This window comes from Nannospalax galili, unplaced genomic scaffold (assembly GCF_000622305.1).
Source record: "Nannospalax galili isolate Female #2095 unplaced genomic scaffold, S.galili_v1.0 scaffold305, whole genome shotgun sequence".
Taxonomy (NCBI): domain Eukaryota; kingdom Metazoa; phylum Chordata; class Mammalia; order Rodentia; family Spalacidae; genus Nannospalax; species Nannospalax galili.
Window position 1 is genome coordinate 3,986,801 of NW_008356258.1, and position 21,889 is coordinate 4,008,689.

Genomic DNA, 21,889 nt, shown 5'->3' on the forward strand with positions numbered 1-21,889 from the left:
TTTTGATGTGTGTCTGTATGCAGTTTGCAAGTATTTTATTGAGAATTTTTGCATCTATGTTCATGCAGGTCCAGGGAAGCAGAGAGAGGTGAGGGCCAGCCAGTCTGGAGGCAGTGCTCCTGGGGCCCAAGGAAGGCACCAAGACGGTTGGGGTGAACAGGGTCAGGAATCAGCACTGGCTCCCCAGGTGTCTAGGGCCCCAAGACTAGGAATGGCACCAGGGCCCAAGCTAGGGGTAGAGAACAGCGGGGGAGATGGAAGGGTGAGCGCAGAGGGCTGCACCGTAGACTTACCCCAGGAGAGGCCTGAGGGTGGGAGAGTGGGCCAGGAGAGTTAGCCAGTGGTGCAGGTCCGGGAAGCAGGGAGAGGTGAGGGCGGGGCCAGGTCCCATGGAAGCAGTGCTCCTGGGGCCCAAGGAAGGCACCAAGCTGGCCTGGTCGAAAAAGATCAGCAAGCAGCACCATTTCCCCAGGTGTCTGGGGACCCAAGACCAGGTATGGTGCAGGGCCCAAACCAGGAGTGGAGAATAGCGGGGGAGGTGGAAGGGCGAATGAGGCCGGGGGAGTCAAGGCGCGGAGGGTTGCGCGATAGACCCACCCAAAGAGGCCTGATGATAGGAGAGCAAGCCAGGAGAGTTAGCCGGTGGTGCAGGTCCAGGGAAGCAGAGCATTTATTTATTTGTATATATAAATAAATAAATACACATACGTATATCATGTATGTATATTTATGTGTGTGCATGCATGTGCCATGACACATGTGTGGAGGTCAGAAAACAACCTGCAAAAGTCAGTTCTCTCACTGTGTGTGTCTCAAGGATAAACTCAGATGATCAGGCTTGGTGGCAAGTGCCTTTGCCCCCTGATCCATGTTGCTATACCAAAGATAGCATTATTACTAAAAATGTACACTGTTAGAGGACACTCCTTAGAAATTATTATTTTGAGTTGAAAGGTAGGTTTAGACAAAAGATATTCAAAGATGAACTGAGGGGTGTTTATTGATTTATAATTTATGGAATTTTTTTAAAAGTATAATTTGATGGAATTTAGGTTCCCTCCCTAGCTGCACCCCCCTTATTGCCCCTGCCCAATTTAATGTGCTCTATTTTATATATGTATATATAAAATTAGGCCTAGAGAGTCTAATTTGTGTCCCCAAATGTCCTTCAGTATGGGTCTATCCATTGGAGCCTGGTTAATCTACCAAGAGTCCCATCCTTGAAAGAGACTGTCTCTGTCCCTCCCAGCAGCCATCTGTTGCCACAGTTTCATTAGGGAGAATTGGGGTTTCTTACTTCTCATGTCTGTGCCGGGATTTTGTCTGGTTTAAGCTCACATGGGACTTGTGCATGCTATTACCATTGTTTTGAGTTCATATAAGTAACTGATCAGCTGTCTGGAAAACTCTGTTTCCTTGTGGTCATCTACCACTTCTGGCTCTTACAATCTTTCTATCCTCTCTTCCACAATGATTCCTGAGCCTTGGGACAGAAGTTTGATATAGGTATCTTATTCAGGGATAAGCACTCAGAATACTACATTGGCCAGTTGTGGGTTTCTGTGTTAATCACCATCTGCTGCATAAGGAAACTTCTGGTGAGAGTTGAGAGATGCATTCATCTGTGGGTGTTAACAATAAATCATTCGGAATCAGTTTAATTTGATAACTATTTAGTAGAAAACTAGTATTTCACTCTCCTTTGTGCCCTCAGAAGTCAGAAGAGGGCATTTAGTCCCTGGAACTGAAGTTATGGAGGGTTCTTAACCGCCATGTGAGTGCTCAAACCCAAGTCCTCTGCAAGAGCAGCCAGTGCTCTTAACCACTGAGCCATCTCTCCAGTCCCAGTGGTTCATGATCTTAATCACAGATAAAACTATAAGAATCAGTGAATACTTGATGATCAGCTTGGAAAAAACGTGCAATTTTTATTATATGGTAATGGGAAAATAAAGTTGGAAATTAGATTGAGACCATATTATTATGGGATGTTTTAGTGTTTGGTTAGGTTTTGTCATGTGCACAAAAAAAGAAGCTGAAAATTTCCTGCCAGAACATTTTCACTCCCCCCCCAACTTAATTGGTTCAAACAATTCGATTATAAGCTTAGAAGACAGTATTGTTACACCTGCCCCCTGCTTCACTTATGTGGTAAGATATTGTTAATTTTGCTTAGAATAATTTGAGGTCTAGTGATTTTTTTTCTGCAAAGCTGAAATCAATATTTGGATTACACTGAATAGTTAAACCAGTCTATCTAAATAGTTGTGACACAGATGCGTTCCTAAAACATTTTCAAATATATTAAAATCCTTAATAGTCAGGAAAGCTTTCGATGATGAAAATGACAGGGCATATTTTAGTGTTTCTTCTAAAATATATTTTAACATGTCTTGGTATTTGAATCATGGTAGAGGTAGCATAAACTCAATTGAAAGTAGAAATGACTGGACCATTCTCTTGGAGGTCATTGTTGTGACCAGGCATGGTGGCCCATGCTATTAAATACACTCCAGAAGCAGAGGCAGGGATGTCTGTCAGTCAGGGCCAGTCTAGTCTACATAGTGAATTCCCAGCCCAGCCAAGGTTACAAATTGAGACTCTGTCTCAAAAAATTAAAAAATTACAAGTCCTTCTTGTAATTTTATTATGAAACTAAATGTAGCATGGAGAAACCCCTAAGTGAAATTATATTTCTCTGTATCCTGAAACATGTAAAGAAATCATTAAGGATCTGTAATGCCAGCTCTAGGGGGATCCAGTGCCTCTGGCCTCTGTGGGCATTGCACTCCCATGCACATACCTACATACAAACACACATGTATATGCATAATTAAAAATAATGTCAAAAGAAAAAGAAAAAAATTGTTCAAAGTCAAGAAATGATTGTGAAGTTAATTCTTAAAATAATCATTCACTGAATTCAGCCTTAAAACGGAAGGAAATTCGACACATGCTATAAATGTGGAGGAACCTTGAGGATATTATGCTCAGAGAAGTAAGTCAGCACAAATAGGCAAGCACTACTGCATGCTTGCATGTTTTCCTTATTAGACATGCAGTAGAGCCAGGCTTAAACAGAAAGTAAATTGGAGGTTGCTAGGTTCTGGAGGGGATGGAAGGGGGAGTTGTTGAATGAGTATAGGTTTCAGTTTCAAGATGAAAGTGTTCTGGAGACTCATTATTCAACTTTGTGAATAGACTTAGCAGTAAGGAATAGAACACTTAAAATGGTTAAAGTGGAAAATGTTATATATAGTTTATTGACATTTTAAAACTTAAAGAGGTGTTTTTGTTTTTTAAATTTTATGTGTGCGTGTGTTTTCCCTACATGTATGTAAGTGCACCTATGCGTACAATGTCAGCAGAGGCCAAAAGAGGGTGTCAGAGCTCTTGGAACTGGTGCTACAGACAGTTGTTAGCCACCATGTGGGTGCTGGGAACTGAACCCAGGTACTCTGCAAGAGCATCCAGTGCTCTTAACCACTGAGCCCTCTCTCCAGTCTCTTAGAGAAGTGTTTTAAATCTGTGCTTAAAATGTCACTCCTTAAAAATAAAAATAAAACCATTCAGCAATTTTAGAGAATTTCATTAGTATGGCAGCAACATAGTAGTTTTTAACTGATTTTTAAAGCTAACAAGAATTAGGAAAACCCCCTGCCCCCCACCAAGAACTTTCATAGTTCCTTATTCAAGTTGTGATTTGCAACCCATACATTATTAGTGGAAGGTAGTTCAGGGATCAGATTTTCTAGGAGCTTGTATATAATAATAAGCATTACATTTGAAAAAAACCACAAAGCTGGATTTTGGTGTATTGGTTTTGGAAGACACTAAGATATTCTTAGGATAATTTGGGGATTTGGGGTATTTCTTTAACCAATGTGTAGAAATGAACTTATGGAAAGCTGTATAGCTAAAATTGAGTACATGAAGAGTAGGTCTACTCGGGCTATGTAGGTAACTTGAAATATTTTGTAATAAAAAGAATATTAACACTATTGAAATTCATTTAGTTCAGTGAATGCTTAGAGAATGTTTGCCATGACAGGCTTTGTGATTGACGAGTGGAATCTAAGAGGGAGCTGAGTAGTTTCCATCCTTCTAATCCACACAGCCTAGTGAAGAGACATACATAACAACAAATCATTGTGACATGGTGTGATTCATGCACAATTCTTCACATACATTTAAGAAGAATGATATTCTGTTGGTCACTTTCCCACCACTCTAACAAAATACCTAAGATAAAAACGTAAGGGATGCAGGATTTACTTTGTCTCATGATTTTAGAGGTTTCAGCCATGGTGCTCTAGCTTTATTGCTGAGGCAAGGCTGAAACATCTTCATGGCACGGCAGAGAAGAGCTACTTACCTCATGGTAGCCAGGAAGCAGAGAGAGAAAGACTAATAGGAAGACTAATAGGAAGACTAATAGGAAAGACTAATAGGAAGAAGCCAGGGACAAGATAAACCAGTCAAGTACATGACCTCCTTATTCCATCCAGGTCCCCCCTTCTAATAGCCCATTCAGTGTGAACTTGTCAATGGATTAGCCCATTGATAAGGTTAGCATCTTTGTGGTCCAGTCCCCTCTCAATAGCACGACCATCTGGAGATGAATTCTTCAATGCAGGAAACTTTGGTGGGGATGCTTTATGTCCAAGCTATAGCACATGGTTTTGCAAGAGGATCTTAAGTTAGTACTCCTTGAAACAAAGGCTTATCATTAAGGAGACATTTTGAGTTGTTTCTATAAAGACATGTGGAGTTCATAAGGGACTAGAGAGTGAAGAACATTCTGAGTATAGAGACTATGCTGGATCGCTTTAGTGTCAACTTGACACACCTGGGTTGAGGAAGCCTCAATTGGGGGATTGCCTCTATTGGACTGGCCTGTGGCCATGTCTGAGGGGCATCTTCTTGATGAGTGATGTTGGGGGGGCCCAGTCCACTGTGGGTGGTGTCACCCCTGGATAGGTGGGCCTGTGTTGCATAAGAAAGCAGGTTGAGCAGGGGCCAGGGGAGCAAGCCAGTAAGCAGCATTCCTCTGTGGCCTGTGCTCCAGTTCCTGCCCTGAGTTCCAACCTTGGGCTCCCTGATGAACTGTGACCTGGGAGATGTAAGACAAATAAACCCTTTCCTCCCCAAGTTGGTATTGGTCAGAGTGTTTTGTCACAGCAATGAAGAACAAACTAGAACAAAGACCATATGTTAAGGCCATAGAACATACTATTTTAAGATAATAGAGGATAGACCTACAGTCTCTAGATTCAAATTCAGGCTCTGCCATCCACTTGCAGCCTCTCATTCTTCTGTTTTCTCATCTGTGTTTCACAAGATAGTAGTAACAATTATGTGTTATGTATTAACTGCTTAAAACAGCGATTCATGTATCAGAAGTAATTTAGCTTTCCTTACTGTGTATAAAGACCAAGAGCATGTAGAACTAAATAATGCATGAGAATCTTGAGATGTCTTGGCTTGAATGTGCATAAGTCTAGAGAACTATAGCTAGATTGGTATTTAGATGTTGATAACAAAAAGCTATATATATTCAAGTTGAAGAATTTTGAGTGGGGAAGTCAAAGATTTTTTTTTCCCAGTACTAGGATTTGAACCCAGGTTCTTGGGCATGATAGACAGGCATTCTACCACTGAACTACATCCCTAGCTCTTGGTTTATTAAAACAGGGTCTCAGTCTGTAGCCCAGGATGGCTTGAATTCACTGTGTAGCTGATGGTGGGCTCAAACTCATGATCCTCCTTCCTTCGCCTCCCAAATACTGGAATTATGTGTCATTGTGCCCTGCCAATGACTTGTTTTTAGAAAGATGGTTGGCAGTGTGGAGGATTGAAGTATGAACTGTGAAGTTGCCCAGAAGGCGATCCTGAAGTCCTTAACTAGATACTTGTCCCAGAATTAAGGGAAATAGATTGAGGAGAGTTGTGAGTAGTGTATGCCTTGAGTGCATGAGTAGAGGAATTTTTTTTCAGAGAATTCCCTTTGTTTTCTGTATTTGTATTTGAGAAAATAAAACTACATCTGTACTGAAAATAGAGAGACCTTTTTTTGTTTAGTTTTGGTAGTGTTGGCGATTGAACTCAAGGTCTTGTGCATGCCAAGCAAATGCTGTACCATTAAGCTATAACCTCAGCCCTCAGACCTTTTATTTGTACTTTTTATTGTCATGACTCCTTAAATAGTATAACAACTGTTTATATATCATTTATATTTTCATAGAAATTATAATATAGACATGATTTAAAATATATGGAAGGATGTGCGTAGATTATATATCAGTAGTACACCAATTTATATCAGGGAGTTGACCATCTATAGATTTTGATATCTGTAGGAAGTTCTGGAACCAGTTCCTCACAAATAGTAAAGAGATGAATGTATTCTGAAATTAGGTTCAATGTAGTGTAGATGGGAAAGGAAATATTTTTCTGAGATAAGCTATATAGAAGAACCTTGCATAGGCAGTAAAACCCTCTGGTTACAAACTCACATGTGCAAAATTTAAGCCTAATTTCAAAATTGAGTAGGTCCCACCTTGCATTTCAAATTTAAATGTGTCACTTTACTTTAGGAATTTTTCAGTAAGCTGAAGTAAATTCAACCAGCTTCAAATTCTGTCTTCTCCAAGGCCCTACTTTCTCTTCAGGATGAGTGTCTAAGTTCTGATCGGTGTTGGAATGGTTTTGGGAGAGGAGTCTAGCCCCTAGCGTTTGTCCGGCCTGGCATCAGTTGAGGTTAGCACTGTACCCATCTGATCCTCAGGTATCAGCATCCCTCCCTCCATGCTGGTATTAGCTGAAATATTTTTCTTCTTGCTTGGTCCTCAGCCTTGCAGCTGTGTCTCCTCAGGTCTGTGCACTCTCTTTTTCTACTAGATAGGTATTGTCTTACTCTTTCAGTCAACCCTCCAGGATAGCTATAGCAAGTCTTGGAACTTCTCATGGGTAGTCATGATGAAAAACTGTCCCAGGCCCAGACTGCAGATAACATATGCAGAAGTGTCTGTACACACACACACACACACACACACACACACCCTTGTAGTGATGTGGGCACTCCTTGTAAGGCTGCTTCTTTCCAAGGCTCCAGAAAGGAAGTTCTGGGAGTTCTCCATTCCTGTCTCCTCTAGGACCTCTAGGGTCTTTAGTTGCACTCTTCCCTCATCGTGTACCAGAGTAGGCAGAGCAGATTGTTCTCAGAAGCCATCACCAGTATTCAAACCCTGCTTTCCTTCCAGACTCCTTCTTGCCTTTTCTAGCTTCAGATTGTCATTCATAAGTCAGAGATTTATCTGGCTGATCTCCCCCCACACACACACTCAGAAATATAACCTACACTTTGTTTCCATAACAACAAACAAGAAAACAAAAACTCATTTTCCTCTTCAGTGCTACCCCTGGTTCGTCCATGTTCTGTTAACCTAGTTATCATACTTTCCGTGTTGACACAGCTAAAGGATAAATGTCTTAAATTAAGAACTGTATCTTCTTTAGCTTATCCCTTAGAACATTAAGTCTGATGCAGAGTAGGCATTTAACCATTTGAACAAAGGAACACATGAGATTATTGATCAGCTTCAAAACCATGTTCTATGAGCCTTAAATTTTTATATTTGATAGACATTGCTTTGTCTGCAAGCAATGGAATTTCTGATTAACCTGGCATACTTAAGTGGAAGTTTCTTTTTCTTACGTAAATTTTGAAGATAGGTGTCTGTTGTTAATGAGTCATGGCAATGAGAAGTCATTCTTGAGAATTCTCTTGGCTTTTCCACCGTGGACCCAAGATGGCTGCCATGACTTGTCTTGTCATATATAAGGCAGAAGAAGGAAAGAAACTTGCTAGAATGGCTTTCTGCCAGCAGACTCCTATTGAAACATTGCCATGCTGCCAACTCTTCCTATACAGGAAGCTGGAAGTGGAAATTTATGAGGGAGGAAGAAGAGTAAAAATGGGTTAGATGAGTCAATCAACAAAAAGGATTGCCGTGGTAAGTGGTAAGAATAGGGTGTTATTTTTTGAGAGTATTAGTGTAACACAAATGATCAAATATGTGTTTAATGATTCATCCACAAGAATACATGATGTGTTTGTTTTTTCTGTAACAAATACCTGAGAAAACAGCTCAAGGGAAAAAAGAATTATGTTGGCTCACAGCTCTGCAGGTTTTAATCTATGCTATCTGACTCCCTGTGGTGAGGCCAAGGGGCACAGTGGAGCAGAGCTGTTCACCTCATGGCAGCTAGGAAACAAGAGTGAGGATGACCGGGAGGGGCCCTGGCAAAATAGAGTCCTTAAGGGCACATCCCAGTGACCTACTTCCTCCAAGCAAGGCACCACCTCCTGAAGTTTCTAGAGACTCCCAGAATAGTGCCATTAACTGTGGAGTAAGCCTTCATGAACCTGCAGAGGCATTTCATATTCAAATGAGTATATATGAACTATGTAGAAAATGGTAGGTGGGTGGGCTTCTTCCTTTCTTTTTAAGAGTGATAGCACGAATGTTACGTTATAAGCAGCGTGTGATATATGTGTTCTGATTTTTTTCTTTGAGGTGTGGAAATAGTCAACCAGTTGCCTATTTGTTTATATAGAAGACTTTTATTTGCTAATTTTTCTGTACAAGTATATATTCATTGATAGATGTTTATATATCCATAAATAGTATTTACCTGAGACTGTGCTACTTCAGTTCCAATGTTTCTTATTTATTTCAGAAATTTTAGTTTCAAATTGAAAGGTTCTTGATCAGAGATATCATTTTATTCTAATATGTTGTGTCAAAGCAGTAGTCTTGAAATCATCACTTAAAATTTTTCTGAACATGTCTTTATTCACATTTACAAATTTGATTGCAAGTATGGTACTTGGAGAGGCAGGATTCTCACTGGAAAACATACACTTCAGTGTCCTGGTGACTTGAGTCCAACTTTAACAATATCACCATGTACTTACAGAGCAGATTAGTCCCTTGGATTTCAGTTTCGGTGTGTAAAGTGACAGGAATAAACCTTCAATGAGATCATGCATGAGATCTGTGGTTCCTTGTTGACTGGAGGCCCTCCTTCACTGGCAGCTGTTACTGTAACAGCTTAGTGACTGTTTGCTGGTGGGGAGGCCCGAGAGACTGCATGGTTCACTTCATTTGTACTTTGCTGATCTTGTGATTGTTTTTAAATTCATGAGGGAAAAAAAACTTGAAAATGTTTAAGTCTACAAAAATTTTTTTGAAGTAACATTTCTTGTTTCTTTTGGAATTGTCAAGTTAGGTTCAGCTTGTTAAAATAGAAGTTTTGTAAAAAAAAAAAAAAAAAAAAACAAAACCGCAACTTTCTAATAGAATATATATGTAGCTGTCCCTGTTAACCCCTTCCCCATCCTTTTCTTCATGAAGAGACAAGAATTATATCCTCTTGTTTTCCTGTAGCAAGGGGGTCATCATGTAATGACATTATTGCCTTGTTGAAAATATCAGTGATGGTGCCTAATATTCCAAAATGAATTGTTCTTGAAAGTGTTTTTTAACATTTATTATTTTTAGGCATGTGTTGGGGGGTGTGCACATGAGTGTAGATGCCCACAGAAGCCAGAGGTGTTGGATCCCGTGAAGCTGGAGTTATGGGTGGTTGTGAGCTACCTGATGTGGGTTTTGGGAACCAATCTCAGGTCCTCTGCAAGAGCAGTATGTGCTCTTAACACTCTGAGCCATCTTACCAGCCCCTTGAGAATTTTTATTTTTTGTAATGGAACTTCTTTCCGTCATTTTTAAATTGGACATAATCTTTGAATCTTTCAAGTAATTCTTAATGAGAAATAAAAATTACTATTAGAAATTTTAATTATTCTGTGTCTGATTTATAATTTCTAGTATTTTCACACTAATAGGGACTTTAATGTGTGAAATTGGATATCTTATAAGGCCATGCCTTTATCTTTAAACTTGCAAGAAATTAAATAGTTGATAACTTTTTTTGTTTTGTTTTTTCAAGACTGCGTCTCCTTATGTTGTCTAGGCTGGCCCCAAACTCCTGGACTGTAGTAATTGTCCTGCCTCAGCCTCCCTAGTAACTGGGACTACAAGGACATACCATCATGCCAGGCTTCAGTTTCCTCTGCCCATGGAGGTCAGAAGAGGGTGTCAGATCCCCTGGAACTGGAGTTCCAGATGATTGTTAGCTGCCATATCAGTTCTGGGAATCAAACCCAGATCCTCTGCAAGAACAGCTAGTGCTCTTAACTGCTGAGCCGTCTCTCCAGCCACCCCCCCTTTTTTAAGGCAGGGTCTCTCTGTAGCCCCAGTGGACCTGGAACTCATTCAGGCTGCCCTTGATCTCACAGGGATCTGCCTGCCTCTGCTTCTCAAGTGCTGGGATTAAAGGTGTCTACCACCATGCCCAGCTGTCATTTTTTCCCCTTTAATAAGTAATTTAGAAAGCTAGTTCATATTTGTAGTTCTTAGTCAAAATCTCCAGTTTTCAGGAGTTTTGATTTTGCCTCCTACTTAAGAGGAAATATGGCACATCAGCCGTAGCACTTGCACTTCCCACATGGGGTGTCCTGTCTCTGCTGCTCCTTCAGAGAGGTCTCCTTTCTTTGAGAGGCTGCAGTGATACCAGTAGCAAGCCTAAGTGCTTTCTGTTGGCTTTCTTCTTGTTGTGTTTTCTCCTCCTCCAGATTTTTCCAGTATTTGAACTTGAAATAGCCTTAGATATACCAGGTGCTGAGAAAGTATCACCACTCCCAGCAGACTCTCATTCCCTGTCTGTACTGTGATTTCTCTGCACACTTTTTTTTCTAAAGATTTATTTTATTTTTAAAATTGTGTGTGTGTGTGTGTGTGTGTGTGTGTGTGTCTGTGTCTATATGGGGGGGTATATGCACATGAGTGCAGGGGCTTGTGGAGGGCATTTGGTCCTCTGCAGCTGGAGTTACTGGCAGTTTTGAGCCACCTATGAGGATTCTGAGATCCAAGGGTAGGTCCTCTGGAAGAGTAATATGTGCTGTTAACCACTGAACCATCATCTCTCCAGCCCCTTATCTGCTCATTCTTCCAGCAAACATTTATTAAACTTCTTCTCTGAGCAGGGCACTGTATTAAATGCTTAGGATGTGCATCAGTGAACAAAGCAACTTACATTCTAGTGGAAAGAGATAGAACCAAGCAATAAATATCATCACTAAACAACCTATATGTTGTATAAATTTCTGTGTCTATCTCTCTGAGATATAGAGAGAGAGAGAGAGAGAGAGAGAGGGAGGGAGGAGAGGAGAGAGAGGAGAGAGAGAAGAGGGTTTATGGGAAGAAAGTATGTGAAGGGCATATGGAAAAAAGAAGTAATAGTAGATGGGGGCGGATTTTAAAGGAGTAGTTGGAGCAGACCTTTTTGGAGAAAGTGAGATTTAAAGACAGCGTGGGAAATTGTGTCTTGCAGATGAAGATCCTGAGAAAGACAACACCCAGATAGAGAAAACAGCCAGTGCAGACACCTCTGCCATGGGAGTCATTCAGTCCTTCCATAAATACACCTACTGTGGCACCAAGCTAGGCACTGAAAATAAAAATATGGAGACTTGGTCATGTCCTCAGTGAATTCATGCTCACTGGGACATGAATCATAGGCAAAGTATATTACAATTAATCGTGATATGTCCAGTAAAAGAGCAAGGAGCAGGCACTGTTAGAGAGCAGAGGAAAGAGTAACAAACTCGATTGCCCCCCGCGCCTCTGGCCTCCGTTTGTTTTCTCCTGAACCTCGTAGCTTCTGGTGCCTTGTGTGCTACTTTTTGTGCTTTTTTTTTTCCCTTTCTCACTTTTCATAATTTCTTCCCTTTCTACCAATTTCATGGTTGGTTGCCTTCTAGCACACTTTATTCTTGATAATTAATCCATTTTCATTTACTGATTTCTTCTTTTTGTTCTAGAGAACATTTCTCCATCTTGATGGGAGAGCATCTTCACTATTCCAGTGTCTGGGTTTTTTGTTTTGTTTTGTAGTGTCTCACTACGCAGCCCTGACTGGTCTGGAACTCAATATATAGACCAGGCTGATCTCAGATTCACAAAGATCCACCTGCCTCTGCCTCCCAAGTTCTGAGATTAAAGGTGTGCAACCAGGCTTGGTCTATTCCAATATGAATAAAATCTTGTAGTTCTACTGGTTGTGGTGACACATGCCTGTAGTCCCAGCACTTGGGAGGCAGAGGCAGATGAATCTCTGTGAGTTGAAGGCCAGCCTGGTCTACATAGTAAGTTCCAGGCCAGCTGGGGGTACAGGGAGACCCTGCCTCAAAAAGACCAAAAAGAAATCTTGTCGTTCTAAGAGTGAACTTCTAGTCTTTTCAGGTCTTTATTTTTAACTGAATGAGTATATAGAAAGCATCCTGAGGTCTCCTGGCACCATTTTACCAGCTTCACAATGGGAGACTAAAGCCATAAAAAAAAATTACACTGGGGCTAGAGATTGCTCAGTGATTAAGAACACTTGCTGTTCTTCGAGAGGACTCAGGTTCAATTCCTGGCACTGACATGGTGGTTAACTATCATCCGTAACTCCAGTTTCAGGGGCTCCAGCGCCCTTTTCTGTCCTCCATGGGCATTGCACAACACTGGTGCACTTATACACATGCAGGCAATATACTCATACACATAAAATAAAAATAAAATATTTAAAAATTACATTCTGTGTGCGTGTGCGTGTGTGTGTGTGTGTGTGTGTGTGTGTGTGTGTGTGCATGTGGAAATCAGAGGTCAGCCTATGGGAGTTGGTTCTCTCCTTCCACCATGTGTGTCGTGGGAATAGGACTCAGGTTTTCAGACTTGGCATGTAAGCCCCTGCAATCAGTTCTTTGTTCCTTCTATGTAGTCTGTTCTCAACAGTTGTCAGCTAGTCTTAGTCATCATTCTTAGCCTTTGACTATTTCCATTCCTGTAATCACCATACTGGTGTTTTCTAGTCTCTTCTCAAGGCTGTGCTTTAAGATTCATGGCTCCTTGATCTCACTTAAAATGATTTTTTTAAGTAAAGAATTAATGATGCCAATAACATGTTTCCAAAATTAGTATGAAGTAAATAATATTGACATACTGATCTGTTATAAATCTAAATTTTAAGACAGTACTCTGGAACACACTCTGGTGTGGCACACACCTTTAATCCTAGCACTCAGGAGGCAGAGGCAGTTGGAGCTCTGTGAGTTTGAGTCCAGCTGGGTCAACATATTGAGTTCCAGACCAGTAAGCTGTGTAGTGAGATCCTGTCTCAAAAGGCAAACAAATAAATACAATACTGTGGCCTCCTTAATTGTAGAGAAAGGTAGTTTATACCTTATGCTAGGTTCTCATTTGTCTTAATCATTCATGAGATCTCAACTATAAGTCTCTGTCATCCCAGATTAAATAAATGTATGTTTATTCTTAAACTTTTTGAAATCAAGAAAAATAACTCAGATGCAAGCAGCCATCTTTGACATCCTGGAGACCCATGTCCTGGCCTCTTTCTGTGCTGTGCATTCATCCTGTGGAGTCTATGTCTCGACTTCCATTGCCAGCTACAGATTCAAGATTCACCAGTTTTCATCTTCTGCTTCTGCCTCTGGTCTGACCAGTATTCAACTGCCTACCAAATACCTCTCCCTGAAATGCTGATTGACAGCTCATGCACAATAGATTCAAAACTTAGTGCTTTACCCCAAACTGCTCCTTTGTGTCTTTAGATCTGAAGATACTGTCCACTTAATCACCAAAACCTAAAACTTGATTACTGCCTTCACTTTTCTCTTGCTTTTCCACATACCCATTTTATTACAAACATTCGTTGAATCTACATTCTTAGATCTCTTAAATCCCTCCCTTTTTCCTCGTCCCCATTTCTACTGTCTTGGCTTAGACTGTAATGATCTGGCCTAGAATTTTGATTTAGTATTTGCACTGGTCTCTGTGTCTACAGCTTTTACTTTCTCCTTCTGCTGTAATAGTTACCTTTAACACCCTTGGATAGTTTTCCAATCCTAAATAATAAAGACCAGATTGTTCAGACCAGCTGTAAGCCTCTCTGTAATCTAGTTTCTGCCCATTGTACTAAATCACTTTATATCTTTGTGTTTACCTGCTGTGCCTGGTTTGTTCTTTTTACTTTTCTAGCCAGCAAATACCAACCTGTCTCTTGACCAGAAGCATGCATCCATTAGGACCCACTTCTAAAATCATCTGTGGTATTTTTATTCCTTTTTCAGCAGTGTGTTACTTCTTCATGTTGTAGGCATTGTTATTAGTTTACTTTTCTCATTTCTGTGACAAAATACTTGACAAAAGCAACTTAAGGAGGGTAGGTTTTATTCTGACAGGAGTGTAAGGCAGCATGTGAGCCTGTAGTCAGGAAGCAGAGAGAGATAAATGTGTGTGATCAGCTGGTGTGCTCCTTTTCATTCACTCTAGGACCCCAGCCCATGAATAGTGCTGCCCACATTTAGAGTGAGTCATCTCACCAGAGGTTTGTCTCCTGGGTGAGTCTAGATCCTGTCAGGTTGACAGCATTAACCATCACAACTATCATATATTTATTTCTTTGATAAGAGCATAAAGGTCTTATGTACCTTACAATCATGGCAGACATTCTTTCAGGGCATGGGCCATAACTTCCTCATCTTTTATCACCAACATGTAATGTTGTGAGACCTTATGTTAAAAAAAATTTTATTAAACATACTTCCTTTGTCTGTATATTATGACACATCTGTACTGTGAAATATTGATTTAACATTTCTCTAATATTGAGACAGTTACATTGCTTCCATCTTTATTTCTAAATAGATGTTTTATTATTTTTATGTTGCTGTGATAAAACACCTTGACCAAGGCAGTGTATAGAAAAAAGAGTTTATTGGGCTTACAGTTCCAGTTCCAGTTCCAGAGGGATAAGAGTCCAACACGGTGGGGAGGCATGGCAGAAGGCAGCCAGAATGGAAAGTTGAAAGCTGAGTTCTTTAAGCAGGCACAGGAAGCAGAGAGACAGGCTGGCAAATGGAATGTGTCTATCTGCTTACTCAAAGCCTGCTGCACAGATGCTTCTTCCAGCATGGCCACACCTTCTAAAGGTTCCATGACCCTTCCCAAACAGCACCACCAAATGGGGACCAAGTATTCAGATACTTGGAGCCTGCCGGGGACATTATCATTCAAACCACCACAATATTTAGAGTGTTCTCTAGTTATTATAAAACTTAAATATACAAAAGGTAAAGCAAATTATTCTAAAGCATAAATAAAAGACATAGGACCTATTTTGCCTCAACACAATACCTACATTTTGTTGGTACATTGATTTATTCATTGGTTTGTGTATATGTCTCTACCCTCCACACCATAGGACAAATGTGGAGGTCAGAAGACAACTTGCAGGAGTCGGCTCTTTCTACCTTGTGGGTCTTAGAGATCATAGTCAGGTCATTAGGCCTCAGCAAGCTCCCTTACCTGCTGAGCATCTTGGCCACCAGTTCTTGAATTTGACAAAGAGGCGGACTGATCCTGGTTGTTCTCATTCTCTGTTCCTTGACATTCTTCCCCATCTATGAAAACCTCTGTGTTCTCCACCAGTGCTTTTGAATTTATTTATTTATTTTCTAAAAAAAGAGCAAATCATTTCCAGTGCAGCCAGATTAAATCAATCTGTTTCTTTTATGAATAGGCAGGGCTTCCAGGCAGTACATTAGCCTTCTAGAAATGTGAGCATTATATTGCTCTACCCCATGTCTGTAGTAGGTAGCCTGGAAGACAGGAGTATATGTTACATCCTCAAACAGAAGTCAGAAAGTCCTATTTTTTTCTCATCATTGGTAGTTTTTGTTATTGCAGCTACTGCCTTGTTCTGATCTACTAGATTTCAAAAATGATTACTAGCTTTAGTGAAATTTGGGAATGGACTTAGTACAGATTATGGTTGATTCTGGTTTACAGTATAGACATATTCCAGAATAGTTTGGTCCTTAAAGGGATCCTGTAGTGAATACCTTTTGAAAAAGTGATCAGTATAATTCTTTAGGAGTCCATGTGTTTAGCTAAAGGCTACATAACAAGAAACAATGCCAGATAGGAAATACCTTCCTTTGAGTTGTCGACTCCCAAACAGTAACCCAGCATAGAACTGGGAAAATGAACAGCAGACCCCAATCTTATCTAAAGGAATGTTGGCAGCTGATCTTCCTAAAACAAGGAACTCTAGATAGACTGACTAGACTCAGCAGATGGATTAGCACCCAGGAATGGCTGGGGGCGCCGGCAGCACAGTGGACAGTAACAGGGATGACAGAGTACATGGACTCCAGTGGGGGCGGTGGGGGCAATGGGAGGGTGCCATTTGGCATGTGGGTATTAAGATGAATGATTGTTTTGGATGTTCTGTGTGAAATACACAAAAAGAAATCAATAAATAAAAAAATGAGTTATATTTGAGGAAGAAGCATTAAAAATTTGCTTCATGTTAATTAGTAGATATGAAAAACATTACCATTGAAATTTACCTGATGACTTTATGCTCAGATGCCAAGGATCTCAGAAAATAACTGACCATGACTAGTAACAATCAGATATATAGAGATTAGAGATGTATGTGCAAACATCTAAGTGTTAGTTGCATTAAAAATGAGTTTTTCAAGCCGGGCGTGGTGGCGCATGCCTGTAGTCCCAGCACTTGGGAGGCAGAGGCAGATATCTGTGAGTTCAAGGCCAGCCTGGTCTACACAGTGAGTTCCAGGACAGCTGGGGCTACAGGGAGACCCTGCTTCAAAAAGACAAAAAAAAATTAAAAAAATAAAAACGAGTTTTTCTGTATGAAACTGTATTTTAAAATGAAATGGAGATCTTCTTTAAAGGTTAAAACCTCATTCAATTTTATGTCTTATAAGGTTTATGCTGAGTACAGTAATGTATAACTGTATTAATTCAACACTGTGAACCTAAAAATTTACAGCCAATTTTGAAAGAGATGCATCTTTACTCTGGAAATTGTTATTGACTGTGTCAATGCTGTTGTATTGAAATGCTTCTACTAATTATGTGGTTATTAAATAAATCTAAAAAATAAAAAAATAAAAAATAAAAAAGAATTAACTACAAGCCAGCCATCCTTCAGCAGAAGCTTCTCTGATACTGTCATTTGGATTGTGTCTCCCTATGTTCCCAAGAGACTTAACATGACAAGTCATGAATGTAGCAATCACATTTAAAATACCTAAGATCGGGGCTGGAGAGATGGCTCAGCAGTGAAGAACACTGATTGTTCTTGCAGAAGACCCGGGTTCAAATCCCAGCACCCACATGGCAGCTAACATCTGTCCGTAACTCCAGTTCCAGGGGACAGCCTCTTCTGTCCTCTGCGGGCACTGCACGACACAGGTGCACTTACCTACATGCACTTACCTACATGTAGACATGCGCATACACATAAAATAAAAATAATAAATAAAATATTTAAATAAATACCTAAGATCAGAGGCTGGAGAAATGACTTGGCAGTTAAGAGTAATTGCTGCTCTTCCTGAGGGCCCAAGTTTGATTCCCAGCACCTCTGTCAGGCAACTCATAATCACCTGTAACTCCATCTCTAGGGAATTCAGCATCCTGTTCTGGCGTCTGGAGGCACCCACACATACATGTAAATAAAACTAAAATATATTTTTAAGAATATATACACATAAAAGTATTATCATTATTATTATTATTATTTTATCAAAGGAAGAGTTTATTTGAATTTACAGTTCCAGGGGAATTATAGTCCATCATGGCGGGGAGGCATGGTGGCTGGAGGTGGCTGGAGCAGGAGCAGCAGAAGTTAAGCTCTCACATCATCACACAGGCTCATCAAGCAAGAGCACATAAGATTATTTTTAGAATTAGAAAATTGAGTTCTCTTTCAAATGCTTTTAAGTTGTAAATGATTACAAATAGACATACATTACCTGAAATATTTTGTATAATTAAGATAAATATTGGCATATTTTACATAATTACTGATTTTAGGATAACATGTGTCTGGTTAGTTTTTAAACAGTTTAATGGAAAAATCTTCTGCTACTACATGTATTTATATTTTTTATTTGGAGAACTCAAATGTTATATATATTTTAAAATTGTTTCAGATAGGTTCATCAGGGTGGAATATTAACTATTTAAACATGGAGTTTTGTTTTATTTTTATTATTAGCTAAATGGGAACCTTTATTATAAAGAACTAGATCTTGTTGCTAAATTTAGAGCCTTAAAGCTTGTTTGGGCTCAGAATCATGCAGACTTTTTTTAATTTGGGAAGATAATTTCTGTGAAGAGGTACCACAGTTTGGTGATGATGTCTGTTTGGCCATAGCCCGTAGATCTTCTTTGTGCTGTGTTGGAGAAGCAATGCCTGGATAGCTAGTAAACAGACATTTACATTGTTTCCTGTTTGCATATGGGAAAAATGAAAGATTTTTTTGAATTTTTTTTGCCAAAATGGCATCTAAATATTATTCATCCTCTCTGTATAACTAGATTATATTGTGAAAAGTTAGTTTCTTATCAGCCAACAGAAATCAAATTCTTCCTGTCATTAATCATTTTCTAAATGTTTTTAATGCTAGAAATACAGAGATATGGGATATATTTTATAAAGGCTCATACCCAATCAAACGAGTCTGAAATATCTTACAAAAAAATGTAGTGGAGAACTTAGCTTTGGGAATTTCCTGTGGTTATTTACTCATGGACCAGGTGAGAGTAATAAAATTGAGAGGGGGAAGTAGTATCCCGAAATTAACGTCTTTTAAAATCGTGTACAAGGGAATATTCACGTCTTTTGTCTATGTCATTTCCACATCTTCTTTCCAAACTGAATAACATAATTGAACTGGTCACTTTTAAGACAATAAAACATACCTAAAATTAGCCACAGATAATAGATTTTTTTTCTTCTTTGAGAATTTAATATGTAAAATGTGCAATTTCTCTTACTGTATTTGGGAATACATTGGGGATACATGCATCACTGACTGCTGTTGAAACAGGACATAATACTATAAGTCTACGAGAAGAGCCTAGGGTATTCTGGAAAGACTTTAGTCAAAAAAAAAAAAGAATGCATTTTTGAATAGAGAACTTTTTTAAAAAGAGATTTTGAATTTTCAGATTCAGTTTCTAAGTAATTTGAAGTAGAGGTTATTTGGGGTAAAGATGGAAAAGCAGCTCAAGATTATATAAAAATGTAGACCATATATTAATCAATTTCTAAATGGAATAAGAAAATATATTTATATTTTTTTCATTCTCTATTTGTAGTTTTCTTCAAGTTAAACTAATTTTTTGTATAGTCTTTGATATTTTTTTTTCTAACATAGATCTGACCAGGTGCTGGAGAGATGGCTCAATCGTTAAGAGCTGACTGCTCTTACAGAGGACCCAGGTTTGATTCCCAGCACCCACATGGCCACTAACAACTATACACAACTTTATTTGCAGGGGATCTCACGCCCTCTTCTGACCTCTGTGGGCATTGCATGGCACAGGTGTATATACACACATGCAGGCAAAACACTCATACACATAAAATTAAAAAACAAACAAAGAGATCTGATCAGACACCTATTTAAATTTGTCTTCCCTTGGTATATGCCAATCAAGTGTTTTAGCAAACCATTTCACCTGTTTTGATTCTTTCTAGCTGTCTGAGGGAAGCCAGAAGCATGCAAACCTACAGAAGAGCATTGAGAAAGCTAGGATTGGCCGGCAAGAGACAGTAAGCTCACATCCTTTAATAATACAAATGTATGTGTGTATTAGCATAGAACAGAAGCAGAGACCTTGGAGCCAGTCTTCCTGAGTGAAAGTCTTAATTTTCTCTATTGTAAACTGTGAAATAATAAAATCTATTTCACTAGGTCATTGTGTAGATTAAACTAGTTAATATTTGCAAAACGTTTAGAAGAACATCCGGTATGCAGAAAGCCCTATTAAATATTTATGTACACTTTCTAAGAGTTTTCAAAAACCTTTGGCACATAAATGGAAAATGATCAACATAATATCCTCATGGCCTTTTAACATTTTTAAATTATTTAAATTATTCTCTCTCTCCCTCTCTTCTCTCTCTTGCACTCTCTCTCTCGCTCTCTCTCTCTTTCTCTCTCTCTTACTGTTTCCCCTCTTCCCTTTCTTTCACTACTGAAGATGGAACCTAGGGCCTTGTGCATACTAGTAAAGCACCCTAGTACTAGGCTATACCCTACTTAGCCCAACTCATTTCATTTTTCAAAGTGCAGTGTGAGCTAAAGTGTTGATATAGAAGTTTTTTTAAAATCACTTCACTTTCTAGTTTCATCATTATCCTAAGATGGACTTATAAAAACTTTTTTTTTTCTTTTGGTCTTTTTGAGACAGGGTCTCCCTGTAGCCCCAGCTGTCCTGGAACTCACTATGTAGACCAGGCTGGCCTTGAACTCACAGAGATCCACCTGCCTCTGTGCTGGGATTAAAGGCGTGTGCTACCATGCCCAGCTATACAAACTTTTTAAGTCCGTTGTGGTAACTCAGGCTTGTAATCCCATCAGTCAGGAACCTCTAAGGCCTGGGTTCATAGTGAGTTCCAGGCCAGCCTGGCTAAAAACAACAGCAACAAAAAAAAACCAAATGGCTGGAGATGTAACTCAGTTGATAGAGCATTGCATGCATCATTGCCCTGGGTTCAGTCCGCAGCACTGCATAAACCCGGGCAGGTGGTGCATGCCTACAGTCCCAACACCTAGGAGTTAGAAGCAGGAGATTCTGAAGTTTGAGTCCAGTCTGGGGTACACAAGAATCTCAAAACACCACCAAAAAGAAACAAAGGAAAGGAGGAAGGGAGAGAGGGAAAGAAAGGAAGGCAAACAACCAAATAAAATCCTATGTATATATTTTCATATTGAAGATAACATGAACTACTAAGCATTCCTCCTAAGCCTCTATTTCTGTCACTTGATTGTGAAAGAAAGAAACCTAAGGGGCTGGAGAAATGGATCGGTGGTTAAAAAAAAACAAAAACAAAAACAAAACACCACTTGCTGCTCTTGCAAAGGACTTAGGTTCAGTTCCTAGCACACATAGTGGCTCATAAGTGTCTGTAATTCCACTTCTAGGGGATCTGACACACCCCCTTCTGGCCTCCTCAGTCACTACCCATACATAGGGTGCACATACATACATGCAGGCAAAACACATACACACATAAAATTTTTAAAAAATTATTTAAAGTGGCTAGAGAGATGACTCGGTTGTTAAGAGCACTGTTCTTGCAGAAGACCCAGGTTCAAATCCCAGCACCGACATGGTAGGTAACAACTTTCCACAACTCCAGTTCCAGAGAATCCGATGCCCTCGGCTGTCCTCCACAGACACTGAATGACACAGGTGCACTTACATGCAGGCATAATATTCATACACATAAAAAATAAAAATAAATCAAAAGAAAAAACTTAAAGAACTATTTAGCCAGACGTGGTAGTGCACGCCTTTAATCCCAGCACTTGGGAGGCAGAGGCAGGCAGATCTCTGTGATTTTAAGGCCAGCCTGGTCTACATAGCAAGTTCCAGGACAGCTGGGGCTACAGGGAAACCCTGTCTCAATAAGACAAAATAAATAATAAATAATTAACCAAACATAATAAACTATTTTTAAAAAAGGCAATCTGAAAACTTGTTACATTTTTCAAGGGACTATATCCCAGGTTTGCAGTGAGTTGGTGCTTTCAAACTTACTTCAGATACCTTCTGCACAGTCACAGACAGGAATTGAAAGGTAATTTCTGTAGAATATTTAAGGAAGGTTAGTTCAGGGCATCATCACCTGAAGCTATTATAACCTCTTC

General features: G+C 39.6%; 1 protein-coding gene across 4 annotated transcripts in view; it reads left to right on the forward strand.

Annotated features, from left to right (window-relative positions):
* The window catches only part of Mnd1 (meiotic nuclear divisions 1), an 88,962-nt gene that overhangs the window by 37,088 nt on the left and 29,985 nt on the right, over positions 1 to 21,889 (forward strand). For all 4 annotated transcript variants that reach the window (XM_008854275.2, XM_029556771.1, XM_029556769.1 and 1 more), the window contains exon 5: positions 19,711 to 19,785. In XM_008854275.2, the coding sequence (XP_008852497.1) occupies positions 19,711 to 19,785 (75 nt within the window). The remainder of the gene's footprint in view (positions 1 to 19,710; positions 19,786 to 21,889) is intronic.